The following is an 11678-nucleotide window of genomic DNA, read 5'->3' as shown; positions in this document are numbered from 1 at the left end:
ATGTTACATAATAATGTATCTTAATATATTTTATGTTCATACAGATTTTTTTATGTTATTTCCTAATTTATTTCCCTATAAAAATGTCTATAGCACGAAAATTTTTACTTTTTTTTATTAAAAAATGTTTAGCTTCCGGAACAAAGCAATTTAAAAATGATTACCAGTATGGAAAACAACTTTGTTTAATATCATGTACGCGTAACTGTTTCAACGCGATATGGAAACACTTAGCATATCCGACAGTTAATTGGACAAAAACCTGCACCTCTTTGAATATAATTATAATGTTTAAAACATTGCCAGATGCCAGACAACTACTTGACAGTATTTCCGCTCGTACGATACCACGGTAAAGATAAAATAAAGGAAACTGGGCCGTGAAAGAATTTATTTATGTTTAGTATGATATTGCCAGGGTTTATAAGGTTGTACTTTGAAACTTTTTCCATCAAATTAAGTCAAGTAAGGATATATAAATACTAGAACATTGAACTCTTCACCGCGTGGGAGTCTCGTATAATTATTTTAGGATTATTTATAATTTATTTAACATATTAAATACGGTGTTTCTTTAAAGCGAAACGATGACTGTATTACTATACTCTAGTACTATATTCTATATTCTAGTTGCGCCTGTTGTTTTATTTAATTTTACGGTTTGCCAAGCATGGAACAGTGGTTTGCAACAAAGGTACGATGGATATGGGGTAGATTGGATTTTTATGCCTGATGGAAATGATCAGCCTCAAGTTGCGGTACTGAGACACACTGAAAATGATGAACGAGGCATTTTTGACTCACAAGTTTCTTACGTCCTTTATACTCGGTATATTCAGAAGTTTATAAAATTTAAATATTTACGAAAACATGTTTTATAATCCTTTTGAAACATAAATATATTTCAAGATCTGGTCCAGAAAATGGTACCCAATTATATACGAACGATACTAAAGGACTTCACAACTCTAATTTTGATCCGTCTCGCCAAACTAAATTTATAACACATGGATGGAAATCAAGTGCAATGAATACTGGTCTCGTTGATATGAAAGAAGGTATTGTCATTTTAAAGATTTGAGAACGTAATTCTAGAAAGTCGGTATATTTTACCGTTTATTATAATTACGTAGCGTATTTAAAGTATAACAATTATAACATCATTATGGTTGATTGGCAACCTCTGGCTGCAAGTACATTCTACCTTGGACCAATGCGTAATACAGAAAGGGTGGGAAGAACATCTGCTGAATTTATCGACTTCTTAGTGGCAGAAACAGAACTTAAAACCGAAAATATTCATTTTATTGGTATATTATTAATATAATGAACTTAAGATGTAGTAATTATTCCACGTTTTCTATATTTTCATTATTACTTTACGAAGGGCATTCTCTTGGAGCGCATGTAGCTGGTAACACCGGAAGTTTAATAACTTCCGGACGCTTAGGAAGAATAACCGGCTTAGATCCCGCTTTGCCTGGATTTCATTTGCTTACATCGGATAAAACTCGATTAGATCCTACAGACGCGATGTTTGTCGATATTATTCATTCTTGTGGTGGAGTCTTAGGCTATTTGCAACCTTTAGGAAGCGTAGATTTCTACCCAAATGGAGGAACAGCTGTTCAGCCTGGTTGCTGTTGTATTCCAGAAATAATGGGTAATATATCATTTGTATGCTTTAGCAATAGGTACATATATCTATGTTTCTTTTTCTATAGAGGCATGTAGTCATGGTCGAGCACGTGTATATTTTACCGAAAGTATTGGTTCTAAAACCGGGTTTGTGGCGAGTAAGTGTGATACATGGGATCAATTTATGCAAGGAAGTTGTAATTATTCCAGAACTACACTACTAGGAGAACATGTTGATAAAATGGCGACTGGAACCTATTTTCTCACAACAAGATCTGAACCTCCTTATTCTAATCAGATGGAAATAACTGATAATACGATTTAAATAAAATATTTGGTATTTAAGAAAAGAAGGTATATACTATATATCTATGTAGATAGCGAGCAGAATCAATCATAGAATAAAATGTATATTTAGTAAAAATGGCTTATTATATGCAAGATATCTAATGGAAAATATTTCATTTTAATAAATAATAATTACATTATTTAACATTTCAAATACAAGAAACTCTATGTTTGTCAATTTCCAAATATTTGTTTTATACACCGATATTTCATCTTACCTACAAAATATACCATGATTCGATGTAACTAACAATTGCCAATATCTTAGGGAATGACCGAAGGATCTTAAATTGGTTTGTATAATAAGGTTGTAACATATTTTTTACGATAACGATGCGTCGCCGATAGAACCATTACGCTATCCTTAATGCTTAAAGCATATAGATGATTTAACATAACATGATTTGGTTCTGGCAGAAGTGTTGGTTCACACTGAAATTAGTATTGGTAAAACTAATAATACATTTTGTAACAAATTAAAATGCTTGTTAATACATTTTTGTAAACTTACAGATAAGGGAGTATCTTTATTGAGAATAACTTGAAGCAAATGAGGTGGCAATATTGGTGGACCAGCTACTTTCTCCCAGGGCTTATTAGGAGGAATTTCTTGCCCGTACTCAGTCTGAGCACTACTAGTAACACCCTCGCTATCTTTTGCAAGTGCTTGAAAAACTTCAAAATCAGATTTTCTTACAGATACCAAATTATTCTTGGAACCCATTCCATTATCAACAATTTTCTATCAATAAAATATTTTTATTAAAGCATGTACAAATGAATGGATATTTTAATATCGTTTAAAATTAGCAAAATTATTTCTTACTATATCTGGATCGTGTCTCCATTCACCATCAACGAAAAATTTATATTGATGTTCTCCCTCAGGCAAATCAATAATTGTTACAAAATCACCATGACTCTTAACCATTGGTAATGTTTTCCATCCAGTAAAAGTTCCACTGATATAAACCTGTTTACCACCTCCCTCCCATTTAAACACCGTTGGTAAAACTTTGCTATCTGCTACTTTGGTTCCTTCAGATACTGTATTAGAGCGTGGACGTTGAGAACTAAAGTCTTCTCCATCTTGATGTGTATTAGTCTGTTGGTAAAAAGGATGACAAAACTTTTTAAATAGATCCTTCTGTGAATTTGCAATTAATGTATTTAACATAATGAATTACGAAAAATACCTTAGCAAAATAAGGTTCTTCCTCCTCATGAGATGATTGGAAAACTAATTTTTGACTTGGTTTCTTATCAAAAACAAAAGCTTGGCCTTCCTTCCCTGGTGAAGGTGGAGGATATTCTTTAGTATGGCGGTGTTCTCTATTTGTGCTGCTAGTGTGATGATGGCCAACTGGTTGATTACTGCCAGCGTTACCCATTATTAGGCTGCAATTTCTATTGCAAAACAGACTAAATGTAACGATCAAAGTATTTATTAATTTGATAGGAATCAGTAAAAAGATATAAAGGAAAGTATAGTTATATCTTCACCATTCTTTTAAATCACTTGTTTTGTTTACAAGAATCTAAGAATTCAACGAAATTTTATTTCATTTAAATAAAATGACAACCAAACTTTAGATTGATAGTGTTACAGATTATTTCATTTTCACTGGTAGCTATTAATTTGTACATACCTTACTTTTAATCTATAAATCAAACACGATAAACAATCATAACGTCAAAGAACAGTAAGTGCAATAAAAGTAATGATTCCATTAGATTTGACTAAAAATGGCTACTTCACTTATTGAAGATCTACTTATCGATAAGTTGACGATTATAATAAGCACCTATATTATCAACTGCCGGAAATTCTGACTTACAAATTGTATTTGTAAATTATATCGACAGCGAATATAACAGAGAAATTGTACAATTTATCAATATTACAGCGCTAACAAGAGCGCTCGTAAAAAGAGCGTTTGCATACGTTACGGTTTCGAAAATTGTTTTAAGCAAGTGAAGTGAAATTTATTATTTTTATATGTTCGATTCGAGTGGTCCTTTTTCACATTATTATTTTATTATTTATTTATTATTTATTTATTATTGTCGCATTATAAATCTATAATATTACACATATCTATTAAGGTAACATTATATATTTATAACATTGGTAATAAATAAAAACTAGATGTGTGTGCGCATATTTTGTTTTGATCTAACATGAATATAAAATATGTACTTGTCGTTTGAAATCATCATTTTCATAGATCAGGCGTTATCGAACATGATCAAATGTGTATTTCTATATTGATATCGTCCAAGCCTTTTCGAACGTTGAAGCATTCGCGGTTTTCAAGGTGAGACGAACCTTGTATAGTAAAAGCACCGAGGTGTGCGAAAGGTGATCAATAACCGTCAATATGCAGGACGACGTTTTAATAAGAGTGTAAGCCTGAGATCTTGGGGCCCAGTTTATGACTCCGCGACACAGGACGTCACTTCGACGCTCTTACTGCTTGCTCTTTATTACCACTTGTCTCTATCTCTTTCCACCCTCCCTCGCTTTCATACGCTATTCTCTTGTATATGTTTCTTCCTTTTCTCCGTCCTGTCTCTATCTTTGTCTCCCTTGCTGTGTTCTCACGCGAATTTATTATTTATAAAGCTAAAGGAGCATGTATCTCCTCGGGCGTATTCTAACTTGCCCGTCTGACTTTCAGCTTTGCAACAAAACTCTTACGAAGCCTTAGTCGACTCGTTTCATGATTCTCGATCATTTTTTCGCCAAAAAATGTCTACTCTCTCGTGTCTTTCTTATCCTGTCTTCAATTTCACGAGTGCATGCAATGTCTTAAGCTAGATGTCACTCTGAGAGGTTTGGAAATCGTATTTGCGCGCTTCGAATGCGCAACATATCGTAATGGACAGATGTATCCCAGTGAAGAGTCGTTTTATCTTTGAAAGCTTGGGTCGAAATTCATTTAACGGAACCGCAGATTTGATCGATCATGTTAAATGTATTTCTCGTTCCGTGATGCTGATTAGATTATTGTAAAAGCTTTGGATTATCTGAAGTGGCAACATATGTCGGACATTTCCGGGAGTTCAAGTGGCTTGCACGCGGCCTGCTATATGGATGTTAATTTTTATCGGCAACTTCGATAGACCGGCCGGCTCGAGTAACTCGCGTAACGAGAGAAGTTAAACGGGAGTACAACAACGCGTTCTTGTAAACGTATGCATTCACCAGGAAGTCGAGGCCGCTAGGATGCGCCTGTGTCGACTACGCCAAGTAAACCCAAAGTCCCGGCTTTCTGTTCCGGTAAACAACGTTTTAATCCTATCGAGATTGCTCGTTACAGGGCGCGAGACAATATCCAAGTTTCAGCCAGCAATCATCGCCCGAGTACAAAGCATCTCAACTCTCTGTCGTCGCAAAACGTTTGCTTCTTGCGTACGATCGAGAATTTGTCACTCGATCTCTCGTATCAATCGAATCGTCTTTTATCCTTTAAATCCGAAACCGTTGGTTGTTTTAGGCGCGTGAGACGGGTGAGGGGTAACAAAGCGGAGGAGAGTTTTGGCACGAGCCAGATGTCGAGCGGATCCGTAACGAAACCGAGAAAACAAAGGAAGGAAAAGAAAATAGGAGGAAAATCGTGACGAGCAGAGAATCGAGGTAACGTGCATGCGTTTAATCGATAATCACTGGCAAGTGGTTTCGTCCGAAAAGGGTGTGGAGGTTACATCTGCGAGGTATCATCAGTGGCGGCCTACGAAACGGCGATCCATCATCTCTCGGCAGTCCAAATCCGAAATTGCTCGGCCATTTCCTCGGGCTACGCGTGCGGCTATAATAGGGATTAAGGCTGGTGTAAATAAATTTCGAATCGCAAGTAATCCTATCTCTTTAAGCTTTGCGGCGTTCGCGGAGTCGAAAGCCCCGGAGGAACGCGACCGATCCTGTACTTTTTCTTTCGTAGAACTCGTTCAGAATAATTCCACGTTAAAGAGAGGCAAAGAGTACGAACTATTTCAACGAGTTATTCGCCATAACGAATCTTTCGTTGTACGTCTAGAAGAAAAAGGACGGCTACCGCCTACGACATACTTGTCATTTTTGGTTGTCCTTTTTTTTCTTTTTAGATGCAAAGGGGCTCGCAACGTGAGCTGATAACGAGCAACGAGAAGTGACAGGAAGGTGGTTCGTTACCGTTGCACGTCGGTAACAGAGCAGTCGATCTATTCGTCGGTTGTCTTCTTGCGCGCGGTTGCTGAAATAGTATTGTTACGCTGTTCATTGAGCAGGAGGCACGTTAGATTATCAGCAGCAGATAGAGGGACACCCGTTGCCGGATAATAATAGATATGTTGTCAGCAGGATGTTTCGACATTCGATCGCAAACTCTTGCCTCTTACCTGACTAAGGAAGTTGACGATCGAATGGAGAGTTCCTGTCGCCGAGGGAAGAGGCATATTCGGGGATGACGCGGACTTAGGCCGTGTCGGCGAAAGTCCGGAGAGGCGGTGCGGCAACGGGAGAACAAAAAAGGACGCGGAGGAAGATGGAAAGGATTACGGTGCGTCAGAAGCGATGACTGAACGGCCGGTAATCGCCGTTGCCGCTCTAATATTTCGAATAGTTCGCATTTACAATGGGCTTTATTGGCGGGAAAACTGAGGGGGGTATTTTGAGCAGCCGGGACATCCATCACCGGGTGTCAACGTGATTGTCTTGTGTCGCGTTCACCGTGGAAAAGTATTGACACGGAGAGAGTAACCAAGCCGCGCGATTACCAACCCATACCGCTTGCGAATCGAATGACGTTTCCCATTTAGCGTTAGCGAAACTAGCAATATTGCTAGTCATCTCGTGATCTGCTAATCAGTTTGTTGGCGAGTAGAAGAACGCAAAGAATTTTCGTAACATTCGATCGGCATTTTTGGACAGCATTATTTCAACCGACGAATGATATCGCGCAACCGCGGTCCGCTCGTGCTCGGCATTGTGTCGTATTTAAATGAGCTTTCTAATGCGTTTAGTTTGAATATCATGGCGGGCCAACGCGTCATCCTGTCCTCGGAAAGGTATTAGTCATTTTGTTGAATCTAGGTATCGATTTTAATTATATACAGTGGCTGTTTAATTTTATAGGGTGAGAGGAAATTCGAGGGATTTTCAATTACAAATTCAAATTCAAAAGTGAAAGATGTTTATTTGAAAATTAGAAAACTGTTATTCGGAATTATAATTTAAAAGATATCAGCATTTTCGTCGTTGTTGCTTTTCTTAGTAGTTTTCCCCTGTGAGACACATGCTCGTTTCGTCGAGCAGATTCAAAGGGAGTGGAATCGAGAGCGTCGTAACGAATAAACGTGATCGGCGTTGTCGTCAGCGTGCGGATTAAAGTCGACGAGAAATAAAAGCTGGTCGTTCGTTGGGAAAACAGTACGGGTGGTCAGAGAGTAGGTACATACGCTCACGGGAGGCGTCGATGCATAATCGGAGCGCACCCTCCCGTGGCTATCCGTTTTATTTATCCGATAACACGCCATTATGGGCGAATCGCGGATGCGGCTGTGTCGGTAACGATTGGCTATTTATAATAACACGTGGCATATGGGTAATTAGTTGCGCGTAAGCCGCGCTGAAAAACCGAACGGTGGCGTACGTGTCCAGAAAAATTACCGTCGTTTTTCATCCCTCCTCAAAATCCATTATTTTAGCTCTTGATTTTTCTCTCGTGCCGGCCTCTATACCAAGCCGCGCTGTATATAAACCGCGCGCAATTAACGTTTTGTAAAATCCCGCTCTTTCGTGACTCTCGATCGACTTTGACGCCTGTTTTGCCGCGACGCGCACGTATCTCGCACGAACAAGTAATTACGTTAATTCGATCGATGTTTTCTTTTGCCTTTGATATACAGGCGACGAATCGACGGCCATAGAAAGCCTGCTGGTAAATTTGAAGAGAATGGAAAGACGATCGCGAGCATCGAACCGGAAACACGTCGAGCAAAGGGAATCGAAGCGACAGACGACAAGGTGGCAATTGCAAAGGAGACGATCGGCAGTAGCAGCCAGTCTGATAAACGCTCTACTCTATTAACTCTTCCCCCTGTATTCTCTTCTTTCTTTCCCTTTTCCCTCTTTTTCTTTTGCACAGGTTAACGCGACTAATGGCGATAGGATAACGGAGGCAAAAAACCTGGACAAAAATTCGTGTCGCGGGTACGGTAAACGGAACGTCGGACAAAGAAACGGAGAAGAGCGACGCTTCCGGTGCAGTGGAGTCCTTCTGACGCGTGTCCGGTTGGTTGGTGCGGAATACCTTCCTTCTATGCATGCTCTTTCGACAAAAATTCGCGCTTTTTTCCCTCTCTTATCCAACGTTACACGTTACCCTCCTTTTTGCCGTACGCTCTGTTACAGTTCTGTGACGACGACGCGCAAACAATGACGAGGGTTACGTAACAGCTATGCACGAGAGAGGCAGCGTTCTCTGCTTGCGCTTCGCGCAATTCTCCCGTGCAGGGTGGCCAATGAGCAGTAACAGGAACGCCGCTAGCGAACCGCAGTCCCGTGAACGCTCAAACAATGCGTATCATACTCGGCCGACTTGCCTGAAAATCCGTCTGTCGTCGATCGGTTCACCTTCTCTTGTCCAACGGATTTTACCGCCTACGAAATATCAGACAAGTCTGAATTCAACTTCAAAGGGAAACTAACACGATATAGAGGAATTTATAGGGTGCTTGAAGCAGCAATTTTCTGTAAATAGTACCTTTTGTCTCTTTTTCACAACGAAACTTGGTCTACAGAGAGCAAACAACGTCGTGAACGAAATTGTTTTCTGGTGGCCGGACAGAAAGACACGAACACCGTTAGCCAGGGCACGTTCAAAGTCGTAATCTCGTGGGTTCCAGATATTTTCTCGTGACCGCAAAACAAGAGGAGGCAGCGGTTGCTTGGACGAGCGAATGCATCGGGCTGCTCGGTCCAACCGACGGGATTGTCCTTCATTACGCACGAAGGAAAGTGCAGTCATCGACGTGCATACCCGTAGGTATGCACACAGAGGCATTAGCTCCCCCAAAGCCAACCGGTATTAATTCCACTAATTGGACGTGGTTTGGTTCGTGGCAAACATCGGTCCCCTACCGATCCTCGACCTTCCTCGGACGAGGGACTTGGATCTCGCGATCGATCGCCTTTTCGCTGCAAACAATGTCTTTATCGTCGATGAAAACGAATACCCTATCTAGAGGATGTTACCTTTATTCGCGATGAACCGCATGTTTCTTTCTTATAAGCGATATTAACAATATGCCATTTGGCTGAATGTAAGCAGAGTGAGAAACTTGACGACGAACTACTGCGATTTCAAAGGATGTTTGGTATCTAAGAGACGAGATCTCGAAGCAAAGACATTTGGAGAAGCTTTCGTGGAGAAAGATTCAGGATGATCGAACCCCACTCGAACGACTAGCGATGGTCAATGAACGTTAGGCCCAGGGGGTCTCGTTTCATTTGGGGTTGCACGAGGTCAAGGGATCAGCTGCGGTGGAGGAATACGTGTGCGAAACCTATATACGTGTATATACTATATACTCGTAACAAACGCAGAGGGTCTTTCCTCGTGGATCTGGGTCACCGGACTGATGAGAACTGATCGGGGGTTCACCGTTGGAAAAAGGCTAAACGATGGTTTTTCCCACTTGCTTCTTTCTCACCCGTCTCCACAGCCTTTGAACTCTCGCCTATGACAAGTTAATCGAGCGCAGTGCGTCTTCGCTCCGATCTTAATTTTTTATTTCGCTTCGTTGGATACTAAGATCGATCATCGAGCCAATTGGTTTCCATCGTTTCAGAAGAAACACGCAGGATGAAAAAAGGAATGGAAGCGGGAGCAACCGCTAATCGCGGATAGTGAAACCAGAGGTTTTTTGTACGACGAAGTAGAATGAGCGGCGGCGGCGGCGGCGGAAATTAGCGACAGACGAGAGATGTTACGCGCGGAGAGCCTCCAGGGAAAGTTCGGACGTAAGAAGCATCGGCGAATACGGACGCTTTAGGTATGGTACAAAGATATTAAGCACTCATACTCGGAGCTTACAGAGAGCCGCGGAGAGTGTCGGGTATGGTATATCGCGTATGCCGCGGGAGGAGGAGCAGAGAAAAGGTGGTAGCAATACTTGGCTTGGCGGGGGAGGGGAGGGGAGGGGACGGACAGGCGGGCGAAGGAAGGGCAGGAAGGGGCGAAAGAGGGTGGTCGAGGAGCAGAGAGAGATCGCGAGGAAGCGAAGTTACCTACAGAAGAAATAAGTGCGCTCGTGTAATGCTGATGGCGAATATGGTAGAGGAGATCCGAGGGAACGGCGAAGAAGAAGGTGGCAGGGAGGATAGGCTCTTTCTGCGGGGCAGGAGAGGATGCAAGTAACGGAAGGGGGACCCCCCGCGCGCGCGGAGACCGACCGATCGATTCGAACGCCGGCGACATTCTTCGTCGTACGGACAGAGAACCGAGGAACAGGGAGAAACCGACAGAGACGGTTGGGTATGACGGAACAGAGGGAGAAACGAGGTGGAGGCTACCGCTGGTCGCGCGAGAGAGCGCGAGTTCGAGAGAGCGTATAACGTATAAGCCATAGGCCAAGGTAGGAGGAGAAGCTGGAAGAAGAAGTGGGAGGCATCTACGAAGAGGCAGACAGAGCGAGTAGGAGAGAGGTCGTGCATTCGTTCGAGATAAAGAGGGCGCGAGTGCGTGCGAAGAGAGAAAAAGGGAAAGCGAGCGAGCAAGAGGTAGGGAGGAAGAGGGAGGTGGTAGACAGGTGAAGAAGAGAGCAAAAGAAGAAAGGTAGCGAATAGGAGAGTTTGGGCGCACGGGGTGGCGAAGAAAAGAGAAAGGAACAGAGGGAAAGAAGGCCAGCGAGAGACACAGATAGCAAACGAAAAGAGTGGAAGGAAAGCGACGAAGGGGTTGGTAAACGGAAAAGTCGTGAACGAAAGAGAAAAGGAAACTGGCGAGGGGTACCGCGCGGAAGAAAGCAAAAAAGGGAAGAGAAGAAAGGAGAAAGAAGGAGGAGGAGGAGGAGGTGGAGGAGGAGGAGGAGGAGGAGGAGGAGGAGGGAAGACCCGAAACGCGACAGAAGCGCGGTGGGGTGGGTCGGTGTTAGGGGGAGGTTAGGTTTAGGTGAGGCGAGGTAAAGAGTAACGTGGGCTACGAGGGGCAGCGAGGAGAGGCGAGCCGAGAGAGCAAAGGGTGGTGTGGAGGGAGAGGTCGCGAGGAAAAAGAAGAAATCCCCACTCGTAGCGCGTAGATCGGCGGTAGGTTCGAATCGTACTGTCTTGTCGAGACTCGCGTCTGCGTCTGGATGTCTCCGTGTGTTAGTCGCCCCCGGAATCGTCCCGGTCGGCATCGTCGGTGCGCGTCGTCGGTGGCAGAGGTTGCCTCGTAGTGGGGAATACTCGCTCGTCCCGCCACCAGCCGAGGGAAGGTTCGAAAGGCGTCGACGGTACGAGGTTACCGTCCAATAGGGAGAACTGCCACCCCGGTGGCTCCGCCAACCGGATAGTCGGTTGTGCGCACAGAACGCCCATCCTCCCCGTTCCTCGGGCTTCCACTGATGTTTTTATTTATTACATCTGTGACTGGGTAGGGAAATACTCCCGACTCGACCGAGAGAGCGTTTGCCACTTTGAGAACGAGCGACGCGCGTCCCTGCGAGTT

General features: G+C 42.8%; 2 protein-coding genes and 1 long non-coding RNA gene across 7 annotated transcripts; 2 read left to right on the top strand and 1 right to left on the bottom strand.

Moving 5' to 3' along the window:
* Nucleotides 1–126: 126 nt before the first annotated feature.
* On the top strand, nucleotides 127–1993 carry LOC117238086 (pancreatic triacylglycerol lipase-like). 2 transcript variants are annotated; one of them, XM_033502719.1, is made up of 6 exons: nucleotides 127–465; nucleotides 631–829; nucleotides 910–1058; nucleotides 1134–1310; nucleotides 1388–1663; nucleotides 1725–1993. In XM_033502719.1, exons 2-6 carry the CDS (start codon nucleotides 726–728, stop codon nucleotides 1961–1963), a joined length of 945 nt encoding a protein of 314 aa, XP_033358610.1. In that variant the 5' UTR covers nucleotides 127–465; nucleotides 631–725; the 3' UTR covers nucleotides 1964–1993. The 2 variants fall into 2 exon arrangements, with proteins under 2 accessions (XP_033358610.1, XP_033358609.1); XM_033502718.1 differs by having other exon boundaries at nucleotides 127–829.
* Nucleotides 1994–2083: 90 nt separating this feature from the next.
* LOC117238089 (5'-AMP-activated protein kinase subunit beta-1) lies at nucleotides 2084–3754 on the bottom strand. Of its 4 annotated transcripts, XM_033502725.1 has the most exons (6): nucleotides 3636–3739; nucleotides 3490–3524; nucleotides 3183–3393; nucleotides 2813–3091; nucleotides 2498–2728; nucleotides 2084–2418 (listed from the first exon to the last, which is right to left on the bottom strand). In XM_033502725.1, the coding sequence occupies exons 3-6, from the start codon at nucleotides 3375–3377 to the stop codon at nucleotides 2272–2274; spliced, it is 852 nt and encodes a 283-aa protein (XP_033358616.1). In that variant the 5' UTR covers nucleotides 3378–3393; nucleotides 3490–3524; nucleotides 3636–3739; the 3' UTR covers nucleotides 2084–2271. The 4 variants fall into 4 exon arrangements, with proteins under 4 accessions (XP_033358616.1, XP_033358613.1, XP_033358615.1 ...); XM_033502722.1 differs by lacking the exon at nucleotides 3490–3524 and having other exon boundaries at nucleotides 3636–3754; XM_033502724.1 differs by lacking the exon at nucleotides 3636–3739 and having other exon boundaries at nucleotides 3490–3629.
* A 1018-nt stretch (nucleotides 3755–4772) lies between these two features.
* On the top strand, nucleotides 4773–9269 carry LOC117238071. The gene is made up of 6 exons (XR_004494108.1): nucleotides 4773–5269; nucleotides 5487–5626; nucleotides 6094–6527; nucleotides 7876–7993; nucleotides 8115–8268; nucleotides 8381–9269. It is a non-coding gene; the product is annotated as an uncharacterized LOC117238071 (long non-coding RNA).
* The last annotated feature ends 2409 nt before the right edge of the window (nucleotides 9270–11678 follow it).

This window comes from Bombus vosnesenskii, unplaced genomic scaffold (assembly GCF_011952255.1).
Source record: "Bombus vosnesenskii isolate JDL3184/JDL3185 unplaced genomic scaffold, Bvos_JDL3184-5_v1.1 scf7180000013431, whole genome shotgun sequence".
In the NCBI taxonomy this organism is placed as follows: domain Eukaryota; kingdom Metazoa; phylum Arthropoda; class Insecta; order Hymenoptera; family Apidae; genus Bombus; species Bombus vosnesenskii.
Note: the sequence above shows the minus strand (reverse complement) of the source record. Positions and strands in the feature narration are given on the sequence as shown.

Excerpts from the sequence above, each read along its gene's own strand:
- LOC117238086 (XM_033502718.1), top strand. The coding sequence starts at position 588 with ATGACTGTATTACTATACTCTAGTACTATATTCTATATTCTAGTTGCG. Across the intron at positions 830-909 it reads TCTTACGTCCTTTATACTCG|ATCTGGTCCAGAAAATGGTA; the intron begins GTATATTCAGAA and ends ATATATTTCAAG. Across the intron at positions 1,311-1,387 it reads CGAAAATATTCATTTTATTG|GGCATTCTCTTGGAGCGCAT; the intron begins GTATATTATTAA and ends TACTTTACGAAG.
- LOC117238089 (XM_033502722.1), bottom strand. The coding sequence starts at position 3,377 with ATGGGTAACGCTGGCAGTAATCAACCAGTTGGCCATCATCACACTAGC. Across the intron at positions 2,729-2,812 it reads GGAGACACGATCCAGATATA|AAAATTGTTGATAATGGAAT; the intron begins GTAAGAAATAAT and ends TTTTATTGATAG. Across the intron at positions 2,419-2,497 it reads ATAAAGATACTCCCTTATCT|TGTGAACCAACACTTCTGCC; the intron begins GTAAGTTTACAA and ends TACTAATTTCAG.